Source organism: Rutilus rutilus (genome assembly GCF_951802725.1).
Source record: "Rutilus rutilus genome assembly, chromosome: 6".
NCBI lineage: Eukaryota > Metazoa > Chordata > Actinopteri > Cypriniformes > Leuciscidae > Rutilus > Rutilus rutilus.
This window is the reverse complement of record NC_140214.1, coordinates 5,207,456-5,230,326: the sequence shown is the minus strand read 5'-3', so window position 1 is coordinate 5,230,326 and position 22,871 is coordinate 5,207,456. Positions and strand designations below refer to the sequence as shown.

The following is a 22,871-nucleotide window of genomic DNA, read 5'->3' as shown; positions in this document are numbered from 1 at the left end:
AAAAAAAAAAAAAAAAAAAAAAAAAATGGGCTGTTAGAATAAATGTTATTTATAAGCTTGTGTGTTCAAAACCATGCCTACATTCACATTTGTAAGACATATGCATTTAAAATGTATATAGTCTATAACAATTTTGATGATGTCATTCTGTACTTTAGCTTCTCCTCAGATTTTCTGTCCAATCAAATGCTCTCTGGAATCTGAAGAGTCCCGCCCCCTACATCTGAAAAGACACTGATGCTGTGGCTGAAATCGACCACTTGTTCACACGTTTACTATGTTCTATATGGCGAATGACATTTAGTGCACTATATAGGGGCTAGGGAGCGATTTAAACTGTTTAAACATGCTTTTATCCATTGGGGTAAATGTTTCAATCACTTCAGTTTCACGTGAACCTTTACAGCAGAAACAGTCTGTTCTGGTGTTGTGCTGAAATTTTTCTCCCCTTGAAAGTTCGACCTCTGTTTCGTCTGATTCATCAAAAGAATAGACTGTTGATTTTACAGTAAGCTTATAACGTTTTTATTTGCATATTTTTGAGATATAAAAAATATATATTTTCATATGCAATATTTTTAATTTAGCTTTGATGTTTCTGAATTAAAACCCAAATCTCTTTTATCTGCATGTTGTTGGTTAGTTAACGTGATGACAGAACATATATTTATTATTTATGTAGTTTTATTTGGTATGTTCCTCGTTAGTAAGTCGCTTTTGGTAAAAGAAAACATACATTTGAAGAAAAATGGTGAGAAAAAAATACATTGCAGACATTTAGGCATTTAGCAAATGTAGGTTCTACACACAGATCTTTAATCTGCTGACTGAGTGTATAAGCTGTAGTGGATTTTTCCCCTAAACCTGACTATCTAGCGTCTTCCAATCGACACTTAATAACCTTTATACTCTAGCTCTCTGCGTCTTCCATCGACAACTGGCCGAGTCTCTTACTCTACTACTTGCTTCCCTAAACTGACCTGCTGCGAAGCAGAAATGAACAGACAGACATCAGCAAATATGCTTTAAATGCTTTAATAACAGCCGGGAGAGTCTTCGAGCAGTTCTCAGAGAAACTCTCCCAAACTTTCACTAGTTTCATTTCCCAAACTATGTTATTTATACATACACACGCACACACTCAGTCACAAGTTTTCCATTGGTTTCGTACAGTACATCCTGTTCAAATGTTAGATGTTAAATAAGGTTAGATGTTAGAAACATGGTTAGTTTAATATACAGTTTAAAATTTCTACGACAAAGCAAAAGCAGAATCAGCAGTTTTCTGATAATCTGATCTTTCTGGTCAGTGTGGAGAAAACTAGCTCTGTGAACGACATCTGAAAGATAAAAGACAATAGCACACTATCAGATATTAACTAAACATTTATCTCTAGATTATGTATAATTTAGACACATTAAAGAAAATATTTTGTTAGAAGAAAGACTTGAATAACCGTTTTATAGCATTAAAGACACAAAGTTTTGATGTTGCTAAAGAATTAATCACAATAATGAGAATTTGTTAAGACTTACTTGTCCTTCTCAGTGCCGGTGTCTGTGGTCACACTTTCTGTCAAAATAACCAAATAACAATTATTGATTGAGTTTTACCTTTTCAGTTTTTAAAGACAGTATTAAATATGTTTTACCTGGTTCTGCCTCGGTTACAGTGAGATGAACAGGATTCAGTGCCTCTCCAGCAGAGCAGAAGTACCATCCAGAATCACTGAGTCTCAGTCCAGTCATCAACACAGTGAAGGAGCTTCTCCCATCATCACTGATCTAGACTGATGAATTCTGGGATGTGTCAGTCCTCTTCTCAGTGTAACAGCTCTGGTCTTTATATCTGCACCACTGTTTGAGTTTACTCTGATATCCAGAGCTGTAGAAACACTGGACACTGACATTATCACCTTCATGTCCAGATACACTGCTGTTCATCACAGACACATCAGGAGCTGAACACACAGACACAAGACATTTGAGATAATAACATATGTGTGTGAAGTCAGAGAATTAGGCATTGGAATGTGATTAAAATAATTACAAATCTCATACCAGACTGAACCTGGAGATGAAGCTCATATGTGACAGTCGGTTTTCCATCAGTCTCCACAGCACAATAATAATCCCCATCATGTTTTGAGCTCTGCAGGTTTCTCAGCGTAAAGAGACTCTGATCAGGATGATCGATTACTGACAGATTCTCCTCTGTTGTGGTTGTGTTTGTGTATGTATAAGATAGATCAGTATCTGAGAACCAGTATTTCTTCTGCGGGGGGTTTTTCTCATCATAATGACATGGGATGGTGACAGATCCTCCAGTCTTAACAGTTATGGTGTGATTTGCCCCACCGCTGAAGCATTCAACACCTAAACAAACAACACACACTGTTATTATGTCCAGGATTAACAGTAAAGAACTTCTTCATTTGTTCTATCTTCACATAAAAAAAAACACATTAAAAGCAACATGAACAGCTGAGCACAATGTGTCACATTACAAAATCATAAACTGGATATATTAGAAACAAAAACAGAACAACATTTAATATTCACCTAAAGTGAGCCAAAACCCAAATGAAATGTAGAATATTGCCTTCTCGTACGCGGTCATCGCGATTGCTCCTGCGTGTCCTGAATGAGGTTTTCACTGCGAATTCAACAGCTCAACTGCTCAGCTTCTGCTTTCTGCCCTCGTATTATCATAGACGGAGGAGGAAATGCCCTTAAATATCTTGGACCACGTGGATAAGGGTGAACAGACTGTACATATTCATAAAATACAGTGCAATTAATATTTCTTCCATTGTTTGATGGGTGTTCAGTATCAGTTATCAAAAGTATCAAAGTTTCAATTTGTGATAGTTAATACTTCAGGTTTCTAAGAATTAACAACACTGTTTTAACGTTTCGATTGATATTCATTTCTGCATACACTAATACACAAACATTAATTTATTACGAACAAAAATGAATTAACTACGAACAAATTTATATTTATAAAATAAACCTTAATAAGTAAAAAACAAACAATACATTTAAAAAAATCACTCTTACAGTAATGCAAAACTAATTATAATGAACTGAACGTTACTGTAAAGTGTTACCAAACTAAAAAAAAAAAAAAAAAAAAAAAGATTGGCATGCCAATGGTAGTGTACATGGCTATGTCACAGGTAGTAATGCATTTTTGCAGGTATTAAAAGTCACATCAACTAAAAGTCTAATTTGTGTAGTTTTGCTTATGTCTGTGCATATTAACTTTCATGATGCTACACAACCCAGTTTATCTTGCAGATTTAAGACCCAAAATGAGAGATATGGGTGTAACACATGATGATCAATTAAGCAAACACAACATGAACTAATGACAATTAAATCTCCAAATACTGACATTTCAACCAGTTCTACTTGTGACCATTACAGATGTAACTGACATTGGGATTTATTAGGAGAATTGACAGGAAAGAGTACAATTTTAGCGGGAAAAAATACAGTGTCTCCAAAACACAGATATCACCAGCTGACGGATTTATGTTCTGAAAGCTTTGTGGGAACAATGATTTGCAATATTTCTAAAATCATTCTGTGTGATTGGAAAATTATTTAAAAGGTTACAATAATGTTAGTACAACAACATTCTCTTAACCTTATTTTACTTAAAATACTCATAATACTGAAATTGAAAATTTTAAGAACATTAACATTACGATTCATCAAATATTAATGACATTATAAGGACATTGCAAGATTGTTGTTCCAAAGACATTTTCTGTCAGCATTATATGCGAGAATTCATCAAGTACAAATAACATCATACGGATGTTCTGAAAATGTTGTGCTCAAAACGTTCTCTCACACTGTTATGAGAACGTTCAAATAAAAACAATCATGAAGGCGTTCCAAGAACGTCTATAGAAGTTTTTTCTCAACATCATGAGAATGCATATCAAATAATGTTAAAAGACCATTTTATAAAAGTTATTTAAAGACCATTTTATTTTAACATTTACAAAATGTGAAAGTTGTGGGAACATTCTCTGTTAGTTGGGCAGATATATAGAAAGAAACATAAAGATGTTGCAGTTACACTGGTTCTGCTAAATGTCTCTCAAGATTAACATACAAAATTCATACTGTGTTTATTTGGAGTCCTGCAGCGAACCCAACCGTATCCCCTGTGTGTTAAATGGAAGTGCGCAGCCGTTTGTAAATTGAATGTGTGAAGCTTATGGGTGTCATAGTCATTTTAGCTGTACAAAAATAGCCAATGCTGCTTCACATTGCACTTTGTCATTATTATAGTTATTTAGCGGCTAATGAATCAGAAGTCTTGCACATTTAGAAAACAGATTATTGGATTATTCCGCAATGCAAAATAAGGTGGATAGCGTCAGTCTCAGACAACTGCACATAAAAAGGGCAAGACAGGCAGAAATTGTGTAAAGCTGGGACTAAAGCTACAGGTTTTTTGTTTGTTTGTTTGTTTGTTTGTTTGTTTGTTTGTTTGTTTGTTTGTTTGTTTGTTTGTTTGTTTGTTTGTTTGTTTGTTTTTTAGTCCACCTGAAGTCCACACCAGTGCACTAGATTAACTATATTCACAAGGTTGGTGTCACCAGAGTTTAGCTGGAGTCAGTAAACTAGAAACTAGAAGCTTTATTATTAACTTATTATAATCTGCTTTATTATTTTCTATAGTCTGCCACTATATCTAATTATTGCAGTAACTGTTTTATGATAACCCCGTCCATAAATGACACTTAAAAACAAACTGAACTGTGGTTGGTCACTTTATATGTCAATCAGACCATCACTTCCTGTCTGCGTGGGGCGTGGGGGGGGGGGGGGGGGGGTTCCTGGCCAAAATATGCTGCAATGAGGACTTCCTACTGCAGAACTAAAGTCTTCTAACTGCTAACATTAACCTTGACAGTAACAAATACAAATCTAATGAGTTTCACAAAACCTGTTATTTATCGACAGACAAAAGTCCTTCAGGTCAATGTGGAGAATAGTCTGATCTCAAATTCTGTGGCAGACAGAAACGCTCCATCCCGTGCAATCTGAAAGAGAGGATATAGAAAGATATGACAACAGCACAAAGATAAACATATAGTGTTTATACATAAGTTAAAGATAAGTGCTAAACAAGACACATCATGTAGATTTAAACTCATACTGTATTTCAGTCAATTTGAATAATGAAACCATGTTAATACTAACGTGCTCCTCTCGGTGTCTGTGCTTACAGTTGCTGTCAGAAATGAAAAACAATTTTTAAAAAGTGGGAATAAAGCATTTTTTTATTAATTATTTGATGGACTTATAATACCTGGTTTTGGGAAAAGGAAAGAAAAAAATTGACAAAATGTTTAGAAATACAAAGAATTCAACTGTTATGTAAATACATTTGTTACACTTCTTTCAACAGTCCACTTTAGACATTCTACTAACTATGAGTAACTTTGCAACTTGTCAACTAACACTTAGTATTAGCAGACTGTATGGTTAGGGTTATGATTAGGGTTAGGGTGAGTAGAATAAGTTGACGTAGTTGCAAAGTTATTTATAGTCAGTAGAACGTCTGTTGTGGGAAAATAAAGTGTTAGCGGATATTAAGCAGACAGTCTACTAATACTCTAATGATGATTGCTGACATGTAGTTGCAAAGTTAGAATGTCTAAAGTGGAGTATCGAAAGTGTTATACATTTATAATCATATAATCAGGCCATGACAGAAAATATAAATCCTGATTAATATTTTACTTATCTAACTGGTTGCTCTCAAATATTTCTGTGGTCACAACTGCTGTCAAAGAATAAAATAATACAATTATTTATTATGAATTTATCATAACCACCAGTAAGAGTCTGCATTACCTGGTTTTGGTGCAGTGACAGTGAGAACAGGAACATGTGGATCTTCAAGAGAGACATCAGGAACTGAACAAAGAAAAAGATGCAAACATTTTTTAGCCTTATCCCCTTAATTGTCCAGCAGGAAAACCTATAAAGATTTGATTAGTGAATAAGTTTTACCAGTGACCGTGAGTTGAACAGAAACCTGGAGATCTCCAGCAGAGCAGAAGTACCATCCAGAATCACTGAGTCTCAGTCCAGTCATCAACACAGTGAAGGAGCTTCTCCCATCATCACTGATCTGGACTGATGAATTCTGGGATGTGTCAGTCCTCTTCTCAGTGTAACAGCCCTCATCTTTATATCTGCACCACTGTTTGAGTTTATTCTGATATCCAGAACTGTAGAAACACTGGACACTGACATTATCACCTTCATGTCCAGATACACTGCTGCTCTTCACAGACACATCAGGAGCTGAACACACAGACACAAGTCATTGAGATTTATTAGGAATCAGGATCAGAATTTTTTATCTGAATGTGAAACTCATCTCATACCTGATTGAACTGTGAGATGAAGCTGCTCTGTTTCATCCACTTGAAATAATTCTCCAATCTCCTTAACACACCAGTAAGATCCAGTGTCTTTATGCTGCAGGTTTCTCATAGTCACAGTAAAGAAACTCTGATCTGGATGATCGATTACAGACACGTTTCCCTTGGTTTCATTAGCATATGCCAGAATAGAGCAGAAATTATATGCTGATTTTGCATCAAAGCACCAGTATTTCTTGTATTCTGTGTATTTCCTGTCATAATAACATGGAATAATGACAGATCCTCCAGTCTGAACCGTTAACTCTCTGTTTACTGATCTTGTTGTGCATTGAGGGCCTGCGCGAAGAAAAGATCAACAATCATGACTAAAACCATAAAGAGTCATTGTAACTTTTTGTCAAAGCTTATGAATGGATGATGTGGAGATTATGTTTGCATGCCTGTAACATTTATGTTTATATTTTTAAAAACCTACACATTCATAAAGAATATGAATAAATTAAAAACAGAAAGAGAGAACACTTGCCTCTTATGAGCCAAAGAAAAATCAAAATGAACTGCATGATGGTGAGGATCCGCTTGTGAAAGCGTCGTGATAATGTTTCTTCGCTGATCATCTCTGAACTCTAAAATAATAAACTTCCTCTTGTCTTCTCAGAATAGGCTTCACGGTTCTTCACACCATGAGGTGAAACGTCACTGACTCTCTATAGGTGGCGTTATCACTTGGCATTAACATACGATCACTGTGAATTGATCAAGCAGATCAGATTATCAGTCAATCAGGACTTATCAACATAAAGTGGCTTCTGTAGCTGGATAAATGATCGGATCCCTATTTCCAGTGTAATATTTAGGCCCTGGTGCAAAGTCGACCTGAAGTGGTGGGGTTTCTTTTTAAATTTATTTTCAGTTATTTCAAATGTCATAAAACTAAGAGATGGAGATTGCACATTGCATAGATTCTATGATCGAAATGGTAAAAAGAGACATATGGGTCCAAAATATTGCCAGATCTGGTGGGAAAATTGTGTGTCCTTTACAGGGAACTTACGGGTGCTAAAGCAAAATTTCAACTATATACTCCATCTTCAGTTCTCTCCTATACACACCAAGCTACATGCAGCGATTCCCGTGACGTTGATCTGTGATTGAATGCTGATATGATATGGCTATATTTCATTTACATTACACAGATCACAATGCGTCCTCGAACTACCTCTGTATCTGGACACACAGATCAGATATTCTGATGACAACTGCGTTTACACGTGTCTTTTCAATGTGTACGTGGGCAACATCCGGATACAGGTCACATGATTATACCAAGTGCACCAAGCCCAGTGTTGCCAGATTGGAAATGTCCAATCATCGTACCAGAAGCTTTGAAGAAAATTATCGTACACGAGTCAAACGTACAGAAAACAGCTATTTATCTAGACCAACAACTTTTTGACATGACCTGCAAATTACCACAATAGATAAATAACTAGGTGTACCTTAGTGGGAAGGTCCAAACTCCACCTCTGAGTCATTTAGAGTGTCTGTAATGAGCCGATTCGTGGCTCTGTTTTGATGAGGTTGACTTTTGAAAAAACACGCTCACATGATGGATTTGAATGGGGAAACACGAGAACATCAAGGGCAAACTTTCCTAATTCGCTGAACATGGTTACCCTCAATGAAATCCTCCAAAGTAGAGATATGGTGCCAGAATTCATCAACATGCATTGCCTTTGTATTTTTGCTTAAAGCTACGAGTGGCAATCGCTCCACTGGTCATCGATGGCTTGGAGACGGTCTGCGTCTGTCATGTCAATTAACCGTGGCACTTGCTGCATGAGGGGGAGCAAAGACAGATGCTCGGCTCGTATCTTGGCATCAGTCACAGCGGCAGGGGAGAGGCACACGATTTGGGTCAAGAGGGCATCATCAAAGTCAAACCGTTTCTTGATTTCTCCGCAGGCAACCCGGAGAAAATTCTGAGAGAGCACATGAAAATCTGTCAAGGTGGCTGCTGTAATCTTAGTCTGCTGGACATGGTGCATCACTTTTACACCCAAGTACAGCGTGTTTAATGGTCTGAGCTTTTGGCTGATTCAAAGAAGTGCGCAGAACATAATCTCTGTCCATGAAGGTGAGAAGAAGATCTGTGTAGGTTTCACACACCTTGCTCTTCAATGAAGTAATCACCACCTTTTCACAAAATATTGATTAAGGTCTGTGAATTTAGGCAGCGCCCACTCTAGAAAATAGTAGTACAGGCGAAGAGACTCATCATTAAGGGAGTGAAAAGTATTCTCCGCAGCGGTCAATCTGGCCTCGAGCCACTGGTCCGTGAAAAAAAGCCGGAGGGCTTTCCACTGGGCCGAGACACATTTCACAACTTCGCTCAATGACAGCCATCTGGTCTGGGAGGGCTTCAGTAGTTTGTGTGGTTCAACATGGCAAAAGTCTTGAAATTCTCTGAGCTGTGCGAGACGTTTTGCACTATTTTTGAAATATTCATAAATGTCTCTGGCTAAATCCTTGCACCTGCGTGCTGAGAAAGCTGCACTCGCACAGAGTGACACACACACCGCTGCACTGTGATGCCTGGCAGATCATTTCTAAGGCGGCTGGAGACAGAATTGTTTTTTCCCATCATTGTATTGCAACCATCCAACCCAAACCCCACTATGTTTTCGATAGGTACATCTGCATCGGTGAATGACTTCATAATTTCGCTGTGAACGCCCCTTCAGTGGAAAACTGTCTCTGTTGGTCTGAATAGATCTGCACCAGTTTCTTTGTGCGACCAAGGCTCATGTGCTGAGCTGTTTTTGAATCTTTAAAAACCTCTTTTAAGACCCGACCAAATGGTCAGAGGTCCTCAATGCTATTGTGCTCTACCATGAACCCTGTTAGCTTGATCTCTGCATTTTTCACTGCTGTATCTAGCTGTTCGGTATCTAACTCTCTGACGGTTTCTGTAGCAAATGGGCTATGGATCTTTGAGCTGGGACTAGACTTTTCTGTTTTTCCGATTTTTCGTGATTTTTTAAAACAGTGATTTCAGCCACCATGTGCACATTACAACACCAGCAGAAGGCTTTGGTGTCATTGCCCGAAACAGGTCTTAGCCATCCTGCAAAAACAGTGTCCTTTTCCCACTCAGTTCTGTATGTTTGCTGTCGGTGCTTACTTTTAGGCTGCTCCATAGACTCTGCCTTCCTCTTCGCCTCATCTTGTCTTCACCTTTCTTTTCAGCACTAATTTTCTTACTCATTACTTTAGTATTGCTTTACTATCGACCTCTTGGAAACAACTGACATAGCGCCGCAGCAAGAACGTTACCCTGTGTTGTGCACGTGAGAGAGAGTCAATCGCCACGATGATTGGCCGAGAAGACGTAACGTGATTATTTATATTTTTTTATTTTTTGTGTGAGATGAGATGGAAGGCATGCATAACACCACGTTTACAACACACATTCTTCATGATGGTAAATGTAGGATCTACAGCAACGATCATCATTTGAAATGTCACAAGATTCTGAAATATTTCTGAAAGAAAACATTTTTTTTCATAATTGATCGTACATCGCACAGAGGTCAAAATTATCGTACAAATATGATCGTACGTCTGGCAACACTGACCAAGCCCTACATTACATATGCATAAAGCTGTGGCATAGAGGCTGGAGACTTATTCATCACAGACCATAATTTCTTTATTTTTGTAGATGTTTTTAATGCATTTTAAAATATACAAAACAAGTCTGAAAATAAATTGATAATGTACACCTAAATATTTACATACCATTTATCTTAACTATTTAGTGATTTGCATTATTATTTATTTGCTATTATTAGATTATTGTGGGGGAGAAAATAACAAAAAAAAAAAAAAAAAAAAAAAAAACATACATAACAAATAACATTTTTTAAAAAAAATTGACATTACAACTTTGCAATATGAATGCTTTATGCTTTTTACGATCAACAGTTTTCACACAAATTTTATTCTTTACTAACCCCTATACAGTGAAATAACCGAATTTTTTCAGAGTAAACCACTTGGTTTGTACATGGAAGTACTGTACTTTCACTGTTACCACTAGGAAAACTAAATTAATATTTTTTTATTATAAATTGGTAATAAAAAAATAAAATAAAAATGTTTTCCTTGTTTTCCATGTGTAATAATGCATGGAACAAAAAAAGTATGTTAGCCTGTTTCAAGTTCAATGCTGATGTGTTCATATTTTCTCAGGAACATGCACCTGTGATAAAGAAATTAAACAATGAGATGAAATCACGTTCAGTGTCTGTGTAAAACATCATGTGATTATTAACTTTAACAAACCTGTAACTTCTCACTGTGTGTGCACAGAGCTGTAGGTCACCTCGTCCTCCACTGATACTGGGCTAAACTGGAGATATGAAAGATGATTAAGAAGAATACTGACAATTACATTACAGGACAAATCTCTGGGCATGTTCTTGTGAGTTCACTTACTGCTTTAGTTTCAGTTTTAGGTCGTACTGTCACAGAGCTGTAAGTCACGTCATTCTCTGCAGCCGCTGATGATGAACGGACACTGTTTCCCTGTGAATAATTATAATATCTTATTATAATGAGTCTCTCAGTTATGAGTTTTAACTCAAATCGGTTGTCAGCTCAAACCTACCGCGTCACTGTCTCCATCTCTGGTCACCGCTGTATTGTGGGTGTTATTTATGTCTGTTAGTGAGAAAAGAAATGATGTTATCAGTCTTTCCATTAGACAGTTCTTAGACATCAGCATCAAGTTTATGTGCAAAGCTTCTAGATGCACGGCTGATCAAACACAAAGGGTGCTTTCACACAAGCACTTTTGGTGAGCAAACGGGTTCAATTGACATCAGAGTTTGATTTGTTTGGATGATGTGAACGCTGTTCTCCTCATTTTCCTGACAAGCGTGACTGATGCACTGCAAGCAGAGAGAATGTATATCTCATTTCTGCTAAGAGGCTGTTCACTGCAGAGCCATGTGTGAGTGTGAAGTCCAGCTCCTCCTCTCTGAATGTAATTTGGGCCTAATGGGTGGAGCTACAGTATAATATCCAACCACACTCTAACCCAACCTATATCTCCATCCCTCCACCCATTAGACGTCCAGAGAGGTGGAGCTGGACGTCATGACTCTGCAGTGAGCACCACTTGTTTCTGCTAGCCTTCAGGACAAATGGACTCCTGTGATCTTTAGAACATTTGCAGTACATTGATAGACACATTGATGTGCTGACAGCCTGACACTTTAAAAACAAACCCAAAAGTTTAAAAGCGTCTCCGGTTACCTAACGTAACCTCGGTTCCCTGAGAGGTGGGAACGTGACACTGCATCATCAAAGCTGTAGGACTATGATCAGTCAATCATCCAGATTAATTCTATACATGACAGATCAACGCTCTGAGGCGGGGAGCTGCATTATGAGAGTGAGCGAGTGGCCGAAGCTCAATGCTTTATGGAAGGTAGACCACCGTTCTGAGGTGGGGGGCTGCTTACTGCTTATGAGTGAGTGAGCGATCGAAGCGCTTCGTCCTCTGTGCATATCAGGTCACAGCACTGAGATTTGTGGACGGCATACCGCTGTTCTGAGACAGAGGGCTGTTTATTATGTTATTATCGTGCTCTTGAGTTGTTTCATATTCAAATAATGTAATATGAACACAAACCGGCTGAGGCAGTAATCGAACTCTGGTTTGGATCAGGCAGTCGAAAATCAAGTGTGAAAGCACCCTAAATGATTGATGGAATCTATCATATTAAGAAAATGTATCAGTACTTACTGCGCTTCTTTCTCAATATTATGATTGACACAACCACAACCACCATAAGCAGCAATAGAACAACAACTGGAATCCACGCCTCCAGATACCCATAATGCCTGTCATCATGAACAAATCATGAAAAAGGTATTCAGTTCATCCTATATATATATATATATACATACACACATTTATGTACATTATTTGCTACACTATATTTCTATCTGAATTGCTTTGCGCTGTTCAAATGACCTTAACAGCTTGTTGTGGTTCTAAACCATTTCATTTAAATGGAATCATTTCATTTTAATTCATCTAAACCATTTAACCATTTAAAATGGATACAGGCAACAGCGTATGCAAAAGAAGATGATGGCCTCACTCATGTAGCTACTGTTTTACTGTAGCCTATTTTTTGCTACACCAGTTACAGTCAAAAAATGAAAATAAATCCTGTAGCAGATGATTGATCTCAAAAACGGTGTACACTTACGTTAACACTTACATTTCAAACAATAAATCTATTATTTACATTGTCTCAGGGTAGAATGAATGTACATTTTTTAATATTATTGATTGCTATCAGGATGTGAAGAGAGTTCTCTTACGAGAGTCCTCTCGTACTGCGTTTTTGTAAAAACGCTACGGGAAAAGTCTCTTTTCACGAAATACTGAAGCAAAAAATTATCCTTAATTTTCATAAATGTAAAACGCGTTGCGGCAGTGCTTAGCTATGGCGAGACGGCTTGCTCGCTCATTGGCTGCTCTGCAGCAACTGCATAAGCCTATCGAGCGAGGCCTGAGGTGACGTCAGGCCAATGAGGACGCTTCGCGCCCTCCTAGCCATTTCCCGCCGAGACGGGTGTGGCTAACCTCTATATAAGGAGCTCGAGAAGGCTTATTCACTTGATTTTTCATCTCTTCAGCGAAGCTCTCACATCGCTGGATCACGAGGAAGCAAGCGTCGTTTGAGGCAAGCACTTCAGCGGGACGAGCCACTCGAAGCTGCTGGCAACGCCGCCTTCTACAGCCGTACCTGCTGCGCTTTCCGGCGCTATATCCTTTCCTTTATTACTGTTCTTGTGTGTGTGTGTGTGTGTTCGCCCCGCGACACTCACCCCCTAAAAGAGCTGCGTCTTTTTAAAGATGCCTTCATGTGGCTCGTGCCGAGCCCCACTCTCCCAGGGAGACCGCCACGTCATCTGTGTTTCCTGTTTGGGAGAGGACCATGCAGCGCTCGCGCTCGCTGACGGCGGCTGCCCTCACTGCGAGCTTTTGCCGATGGTGACTCTGCGGACTCGCCTGGCTTCCTTCTCAGAGTCTGCATGCCCCGCCGCGCTGCCGCGCCGCAAGAAGCGCCGCTCGCAGCGGGTCCCGGAACCCGCTCCAACCCGACCAAGCTCGCCGGTTCGCCCGCCTGCTTCACCGGCTTCTCCTGTTCTTCTTCCTGATGCTCAGCGCCCGCAGTCTGCCGCCGCTTCATCAGAGGAAGTCGTTTCCGAGGCCGCGTCGGGGGAGAAGGATTCCTGCTCTCTGTTAGCTTCAGGCAGCGAGGACTGGGCGAGCTCTGAGGACCTCGCGCCTCCTGCCCGCAAGCCCACTACGAGAGCCAACATCGAGAAGGAGCTCATGCGAGTACTCGCGCTGGCCGCGGCGAGCCTCGGCCTCGAGTGGTCTGCACCGGAACTCCCCTCTCGTACCCGGCTAGATGGTAGCTTCCTCCCTGGTGAGCGCACTTCTCCGGAATCTAAGCCCGCCCCCTTTCTTCCTGAGCTTCATGAAGAAGTGGCGAAAGCTTGGAATGCGCCCTACTCTGCGCGAACGCGCTCGTCTGTGTCGCCTGCATTTTCCTCCTTGGATAATGCAAAAGACCGAGGCTACCTTTCACTTCCGCCGGTGGAACAGGCGATAGCAACCCACCTTTGCCCGCCCTCTGCTGGACGGCGGACTAAACCGGTGTTGCCTTCCAAAGCCTGCCGCATGACGTCGACGCTGCTCGCGCGAATCTTCTCCGCCGCTGGGCAGGCTGCGTCAGCGCTACACACCATGGCTACGCTGCAGATATTCCAGGGTGATCTCCTCCGTAAGTTGGATGAGATAGGACCTGAAGCTATCTGCATCGCGGATTTAAGGAGCGCTTCGGACCTAACACTCCGCGCTACCAAGTCTGCTGCACAAGCCATGGGAAGATGTATGGCTTCCGCCACTGTTGCTGAGAGACACCTATGGCTTACGCTCACGGAGATGGCTGATTCCGAGCGCAACGCGTTCCTCGACGCCCCGCTGTCTTCCGCTGGCCTTTTCGGTTCTTCTCTCTCCGAGTTCGTGGAGAGATTTACCGAAGCCCAGAAAGCGTCTCAAGCCTTCAAGCACTTCCTTCCGAAGCGCTCCGGTTCTGCAGCGAGTCGTGAGAAACAGACTCCGCGGAGTTCTCAGCCTCAGCCCCCGCCTTCGGCCACATCTTCACAGCAGCGACAGCAGCGACAGCAGCACAGCTCTAGGTCCCGCTCTCGCTCTACCAGCCGACGCCCCGCTCAGCGCGGGCCGCGGCCGAGGATTGTGGTAAAGCCGGAAGCCCCGAAGAAGTCCTAGCACTCCTAGGAAAGCGCAGGTGTGTGAGTCCCGCTGCGGCCGGTCTCTCACCCAAGCGCGCCGCTGTTTCAGTCCCAAGACTTGCGACTGCCCCAGCGTTTTCTGCAAGACGCAAGCCCGCACAGTTGCCCGCTTGCCTGCACACAAAAGCCGTTTTCACGGCTACCCAGATATATCCCGAAAAGAGTGTATTTTCTGGTGTCCCGGCCACGGCCGATGGTGCTATAAATGTAGTGTCGATGCCCACTCCTCAGTGCCCATCCCTACACATAAGCACAGCCCTACACTTAGGGCTCGCGCACATAAAATCGACTCAGATCGATTGCGCTTCAAATGTAGTGAAAGTGTCCACTTCCCAGTGCCCACATACACTATGTCTCACGGACCACAGGCTCTCTGTAAAAACGAGACCTGTGTGCGCTCGCTCTGCTCAGGCAGACAGCGCGTCCAAAGCAGTGAATGTGCCCGCGTCCCGCCCACATTTACCCGCAGACATGAGTCCCGCGAAACTCGCTCAGCCCTCCCTCACTCAGTTAAGCACTGTAGTAAGGTCGAGGACGAGCGCTCTGCCCGCTGTAATAAGCGCGCCCCCCGCCTCGAATGCCACAGGCATAACGCCTATGTTATCGCACCCCGAAGCACCTCTGTCACACGAACAGAGCGTGCTTCGCATCCAGCCCTTAGCCAGCCATGCAGTAGCATGGGCAGCGCTCCCAGGGGTTTCGGACTGGGTGCTAGGCATTATAAAGAGAGGCTTCTCGCTACAGTTTTGTCGACGCCCCCCCCGCTTCACAGCGCGCGTCGAAACTTCGGTGAATTTAGAAGTAGCACACCTACTTCGCGCCGAAATATCAAAACTGATAAGCAAAGGGGCGATAGAGCACGTACCCCTAGCTCAAAGCAAAGGGGGGCTATACAGCAGATACTTTCTAGTCCCCAAAAAGGACGGTGGTATCAGACCCATACTGGATCTAAGACGGCTGAACAAAGCATTAGTGAAACGCAGTTTCAAAATGCTCACGACCAGGAAAATCCTCGCGCATGTTCGCCGAGGAGACTGGTTCATGTCGATAGATCTGAAGGACGCGTATTTTCAAATACAAATAGCGTCACATCACAGGCAATACTTGAGATTCGCCTTCGAGGGTCAGACATACCAGTATACAGTCCTGTCGTTCGGCTTGTCCCTGGCACCTCGTACATTTACGAAGTGCATGGACGCAGCGCTCGCTCCTCTCAGACTCAGAGGCATGCGAGTGCTGAACTATTTGGACGACTGGCTGATCCTAGCTCAATCACGATCACAGCTCGTGGAGCACAGAGCCATTTTACTCGATCACCTCGAGAATCTTGGTATCACAGTCAATTGGACGAAGAGTTCACTGAACCCCAGTCAAACGATTTCGTTTCTGGGTACCATTCTGGACTCACAGTCTATGACAGCACGGCTGTCGCCACAGCGCGTGCTGCACATTCAGCGCGCAGCGAGATCTTTCCGCTGCAGCGCGACTACCCCGCTCAGGACGTTTCAGAGGATGCTAGGTCTCATGGCCTCAGCATCACCGGTTCTTCAGCTGGGCTTGCTCTGCATGCGCCCTCTGCAGTTCTGGCTGAAAGCGCGAGTTCCGCGCGGAGCGTGGGTGTCCGGCCGGTTACGTCTCAAGGTCAATCAGAGCTGTGTGGCAGCCCTAATACCTTGGTTGGCGGGCGACTGGTACCGATCAGGTGTAAGCCTGGGGACTTCCTCGAGAGTGAGGATGGTGTCGACAGACGCATCCACCTCGGGATGGGGAGCGCTGCTCGAGGGCAGACCGTTCTTCGGCCTATGGTCGAAACGAGAAAAGCTCCAACACATCAACTGCCTGGAGATGCTGGCAGTGCACAATGCGCTGACGCGTTTTTGTCCCCAAATCAAGGACCAACACGTCGTAGTCCGTTCGGACAACACGGCCGTGGTGTCCTATATAAATCGCCAGGGCGGTCTGAGATCCACAGCCCTATACAGGCTGGCGAAACGCCTCCTAATATGGGCTCAGCACAATTTGCGCTCGCTGAGAGCAGTGCATGTGCCTGGGCTCCAGAATGTGGGCCCAGACAGGCTGTCCAGGAACAACATTCCCCTGGGCGAATGGTCTCTACACCCGCAAACAGTTCTGCTGTTGTGGGAAAGATTCGGCAGAGCGGAAGTGGACCTATTCGCGTCCCGCGAAAACGCTCATTGCCCCGTGTTCTTTTCCAGAAACGACAGCGCGCTGTCCCACGTGTGGCCGCGCTGCCCGCTTTATGCCTTTCCCCCCGTCTCCCTCCTGCCACAGGTGTTAGAGCGGGTCAAGGAAACGAAATGCTCAGTGCTGCTTGTAGCACCGCTCTGGAAGAACCAGGCATGGTTCCCAGTCCTGATGCAGCTAGCAGACATCGCTCCATGGCCAGTGCCATGGAGGAGAGATCTCCTCTCGCAGGCCAGGGGCTCGATTTGGCACCCACACCCGGAACTGTGGTCCCTTCACGTGTGGGCGCTCAACGGTTATCCGTTGACCTCGCAGAGGGAGTGATAAACACCATCACTCAGGCAAGGGCGCCGTCAACTCGGCGGCTTTATGCCTCGAAGTGGTCGGTTTTCTCCGGCTGGTGTACAGCTCGGAGCCTATCACCTCTCGATTGTGAGGTGACGGAGGTTCTCTCCTTCCTACAGGAGCTGTTGGATAAGGGCAGATCCCCTTCCACGCTCAAAGTGTATGTGGCGGCTATTTCAGCGTTCTCCGGTTCAACGCTGGGTCAGTCACTGGGAAGGAATGATTTAGTCATCCGCTTCCTCAGGGGAGCTAGGAGACTGAATCCACCCAGACCTCCTTCAGTTCCTATGTGGGACCTTTCTACGGTTTTGGCGGCCATGAAAGGTGCCCCTTTCGAGCCTATCCAATCTATTAGCCTCAAACATTTGTCTTTCAAAACAGTGTTCTTGATGGCTCTCGCTTCGGTGAAGCGCATAGGCGACCTGCACGCGCTCTCTGTGAGCCCAGCGTGCTTGGAGTTTGGACCTAACGACTCTAAAGTCATACTCAAACCTAAGCATGGCTATGTGCCAAAGTCCCTCAACACACCGTTTCGGGCTCAGGTTATCTCCCTGTCTGCCCTGCCGGGATCAAGTGAGGAAGGGGACTCAAGTTTTCTTTGCCCCATTCGGGCTCTAAGAGCTTACGTGTCCCGCTCGGCTGTCTTCAGACAGACTGAGCAGCTCTTTGTCTCGTTCAGTGGACGTTCCAAGGGAATGGCTGTGTCGAAACAGAGCTTATCCAGATGGATAGTTGACGCCATAGCGCTGGCTTATACTACCAAGGGCCTCCAGTGCCCGTTGGGAGTTAGAGCGCACTCCACGAGGGGCGTTGCCTCCTCGTGGGCTTGGTCCAGCGGGATTTCCTTACAGGATATATGTACGGCGGCGGGCTGGGCCTCGCCGTCTACATTTATCAGGTTTTACAACCTAGAGGTTCCCGCCTTACAGGCTAAGCTACTATCGGTATAGCCGATTCAGCTGTCTAACTAGAACACTGAAATCGCATGCGCAACGCGCTGCCGACTGTCTTATGGGCAGAACTGTGTAAGACCCACATTTCCCACATTTAGTTCAGGTTCCCCCACCCTGTCTATGTGATGTCATATTCGCGTCTGCTGACGCAACCATATAAGGACAGAGGAATCCCCTCTTGTCTCTAGACTCTCTCTGTGAGGTCATGTTTTACGTCTGCGGACGTTACAATATAGGGAATTAAGGTTCCCCTCCCTTAATCCCAGGCTCTTTGAGTCTATCTGGTGATTATGCACTGTACACCTGGTTAGCTTCCAGTGATCGGTGTCTTTATCCCAGCACGCACGGCGTTTTACAAGGGGTTCCCGTAGCGTTTTTACAAAAACGCAGTACGAGAGGACTCTCGTAAGAGAACGTACTCGGTTACTAACGTAACCTCGGTTCTCTCTAGAAGAGGGAACGAGTACTGCGTTCTCTGCCGTGCGTACGGTTCACTCTGGTTCGCTTCGGCGATGAAAATCAAGTGAATAAGCCTTCTCGAGCTCCTTATATAGAGGTTAGCCACACCCGTCTCGGCGGGAAATGGCTAGGAGGGCGCGAAGCGTCCTCATTGGCCTGACGTCACCTCAGGCCTCGCTCGATAGGCTTATGCAGTTGCTGCAGAGCAGCCAATGAGCGAGCAAACCGTCTCGCCATAGCTAAGCACTGCCGCAACGCGTTTTACATTTATGAAAATTAAGGATAATTTTTTGCTTCAGTATTTCGTGAAAAGAGACTTTTCCCGTAGCGTTTTTACAAAAACGCAGTACTCGTTCCCTCTTCTAGAGAGAACCGAGGTTACGTTAGTAACCGAGTACGTTTCAACCAGAATGAAGAAAAAAAAAAAGCCTACCCTACCTTTAACCCTGGACCAAACCCCGGATACATGGAAACCTGGGTTATTTTATTTCATGTTTCACTATGCTTATAATTAACAAATAATCCAACTGCCATTTCACCCTGTCCACTAAATCCTGAGTTAATGTCCTTGCATATTTGTGGTGTCAGTGTCACCAATTGGACAAAATCCGCAAAGGATATGTTTGCATGAAATGTTCTAGCAATGCGCATCCTCATATTATATAGGCCTATAGCCGAGGAAGGCAATAGAGCAGTGGTTTTCAACCTTTTTAAATAGTTATCAACAGAGTCACTGAAAAGGACAAATGCAGATGTTTCTTCATCTACGAGTAAGGATAAATCTTCAGCAATGCCTGACATCAAAAAGACTAAAGATAAAGTTAAATAAAGAAAACAAAGTTTAGCGCTAGTCTTCACATTTGTGGGAGAGGAGAAGAAGCAACTTTGTATTGCTCAAATTAAGCTTTACATTATTTCGCTTATTTTAGCTTTACACATTGTTTTACCAGAATAAGATTCACGTCAAGTCTGATTTCCACTTGCAACTTTCTTCTCTTCAACCCGACATACAGTGCTTAGTAAATGCTAAACAACGCCAACCTTTGCATTAGGTAAGTCACAAAGATTTTAGTTTATAAGGTCTTAGCCTAAGACTCTTAGGTCTATGTTGTGTCCTAGAGTCTCTTGAGGCTCGGACAGGCCTGGTTCCACAGGTGTGCTATAGAGGATGCTAAACACCCTTAAATGAAACCAAGAGCACCCTCAGTTGAAGCTGTTATAGGATATTGGCAAAACAGATTTGGCAAACGCTCCAGTGCATATTTGTGTTTGCTTTTGCAGTGTTGAGCAATATAGCCACAAGTCCTCATTAACCAACGCAACACAAATAGTCGGGTCAGTTAAAATTCTTGCAGTGGGCCATGGAGACGTACGTGTTTGGGGTCGTGAGTTGGAAAAGATTGGGATCCACTCCTAGAGGATGTGAAGCGAGCTTGAAACAAATGTTTTTTCAACGGGTGGTGTTTCCGTGACTGTCCAAAGCATGTGAATATGAGGCACGATTGACTTTCGGTTGCCAAGCATGAAAGTGATTGGTTGCTAAGCATCTAGACATTCACTGCATCGTTTCACACTGCCACACACGCTTTTTACCGTGGGTAAAAGAGGTAACCCAGCTTTTAGATTACTTATACTTTTATAAGTATGAAACATTCTTTTACATTTTTTTTGTTAAAAGCGGTTTAGAACATTGATGTTTATCCTCATCGGATGGAGAATATTCCATCCTTAATAAAGTTAAAAAAGCATAATAATTTCTGTATAGTTAATTTAAAAGTACTAATCTGTTTTTCATGTTTTAATTTAAGCAATAAACATCCTATTTCAATACTCATTCTGACGCTCTTCACTGTTTAGCCGCTTTCCGACCGGAGGAACCTTTTCACAGTTCCTAGAACTATTGGCTAAAGTACCCGGATGTCGGCGTGTTCACACCGCAGGAACTAGGAACGATTTTAGTTCTAGGAACCATAGATATCATATATAAACGCTAGATGTCTTATGGCGCAGTCACTTCCGGCATCATCGTTCGGCCATCTTGTCACAGTGCTCTGTGCATTAAGGTGAATGATCAGCACGCACACAAATCCTCTTATCTCGCTGAAATCTTGACGGATTTACAAACGGTTTGGTTTCTTACAAACGTTATTAACGTGGCTATAATTCCGAATGCTTGAACATGTATGTTATAATTTTTCATATGTATGCAGTGTATGTATGCAGTGTCATAACTACATCTCTGACGTTTATAACAAACCAAACCGTTTGAAAATCGGTAGAAAAATGAGCAAGTTATGGTTATTTAAAAGTACATGCACCATTGAAGTAGTGAGCGAGTACACTGTAGCAAGATGGCCGCCACGTGCGGACGTCGACCTCCATTGGCCAGCAGTGCGCACGAGACATCTAGCGTTTATATATGATATCTATGCTAGGAACTCCATTTGGAGGAACTAATTTAGGTCCTACTTCAGAGTAGGGTCTAAACCAGCACTATACATACAACCGGCATATCCGGGAACTTAACTGTAAATTTCGTAACCGCCCCTTTTTAGGGGAAAACAAACCAGACTTCCCATAGACTTCAATACAAAATAGCGGCACAAAACAACGTCCGTACACAGCCGACAGACGTGTATAACTTCAGAAATCACTTAGATGAAATATGTCGAGTAATTATATGTCCACCCTGCCTTCCATAGAGTGTGAACGATATATAAACTTAATTTGGGCAACTTAAAAACATGTCCCTACCAGCGTCAAATTGGTCTAACAACCCCACCCAGTGGCCAGAAGTGTCTTACCCGGACATTTACTCGTACCTCATCGAGTCACCAGGTAGCCAGTGAATGATTTTACTTCGGTTTTAAGAAGTAGGCCTAAACATCTTTAAATGTATAATATTATGTCTTTATATTTAGAGTAGCTACTGAGTGCACTTTTCTGTCCAGCCATACAACTAGCCTGATTTAGCTTTCAATAGCATCATCCGTAATTCATGATATTTCCATAACAGCAAGATATTGATGATAATGGCAGGCAGAGATGGGCATAAATACATGGAAATGTATTTAAAATAAAATAAAAATACAAAATATTGTGTGGAAAATTTTAATTAATTACAAATACATAATAGGGGTAGCCTATTGTGTGAAAAAAAAAATGTGTAAATACAAATTAGTTAGTACATGTCCTCAATCCGATACTGTGTATGGCGCTCGCCGGTTTGTTTTCCCCTAAAAGTGGGCGTGAACCTTTTCAGAGACGTTCTATGACGCTACGCCGGTTGTATTGACAAAAATCAATTAAATGTTCAGAAAGACAATAAATTCAACTCTGTTACACAGACAGTCTGTTACACAGACAGCTAAGCATCTAATCAAGACCATGACAGAAAATATAAATCTTACATTTAATAAGTTACTAACCTGTTTCTCTCAGATGCTTCTGTGGTCACAACTGCTGTCAAAAAGAAATTAAGAAAATATTAAAACCAACAAGAGTCTGTATTACCTGGTTTTGGTGCAGTGACAGTGAGAACAACATGTGGATCTACAAGAGAGACATCCGGAACTGAACATGCTATTTTAGCGAAAGATGCAAACTTAATTTAGTCTTTTTTCCTAGCAGGAAAACCTATAAAGATTTGATTAGTGAATGAGTTTTACCAGTGACCGTGAGTTGAACAGAAACCTGGAGATCTCCAGCAGAGCAGAAGTACCATCCAGAATCACTGAGTCTCAGTCCAGTCATCAACACAGTGAAGGAGCTTCTCCCATCATCACTGATCTGGACTGATGGATTCTGGGATGTGTCAGTCCTCTTCTCAGGGTAACAGCTCTGATCTTTATATCTGCACCACTGTTTGAGTTTATTCTGATATCCAGAAGTGTAGAAACACTGGACACTGACATTATCACCTTCATGTCCAGATACACTGCTGTTCATCACAGACACACCAGGAGCTGAACACACAGACACAAGACATTTGAGAACTGAGATTGTGATTTATTAGGAATCAGGTTCATAATTATTCATCTGAATGTGAAACTCATCTCATACCTGATTGAACTGT

General features: G+C 42.7%; 1 protein-coding gene and 1 pseudogene across 2 annotated transcripts in view; both read right to left on the bottom strand.

Annotated features, from left to right (window-relative positions):
• LOC311292297 (polymeric immunoglobulin receptor-like) overlaps positions 1 to 2,877 on the bottom strand; it is a 52,603-nt pseudogene extending 49,726 nt beyond the window's left edge. Inside the window, exons 1-3 of the transcript XR_014630279.1 lie at positions 2,563 to 2,877; positions 2,062 to 2,376; positions 1,653 to 1,961 (exon numbers count right to left, since the gene is read on the bottom strand). The product of XR_014630279.1 is annotated as a polymeric immunoglobulin receptor-like (transcript). The remainder of the gene's footprint in view (positions 1 to 1,652; positions 1,962 to 2,061; positions 2,377 to 2,562) is intronic.
• A 1,696-nt stretch (positions 2,878 to 4,573) lies between these two features.
• Positions 4,574 to 22,871, bottom strand: part of LOC311292301 (polymeric immunoglobulin receptor-like) — a 47,247-nt gene continuing 28,949 nt past the window's right edge. Inside the window, exons 3-6 of the mRNA XM_084411941.1 lie at positions 22,465 to 22,761; positions 5,887 to 5,949; positions 5,230 to 5,260; positions 4,574 to 5,069 (exon numbers count right to left, since the gene is read on the bottom strand). Of these exons, the coding sequence (XP_084268067.1) occupies positions 5,006 to 5,069; positions 5,230 to 5,260; positions 5,887 to 5,949; positions 22,465 to 22,761 (455 nt within the window). The 3' untranslated portion in view covers positions 4,574 to 5,005. The remainder of the gene's footprint in view (positions 5,070 to 5,229; positions 5,261 to 5,886; positions 5,950 to 22,464; positions 22,762 to 22,871) is intronic.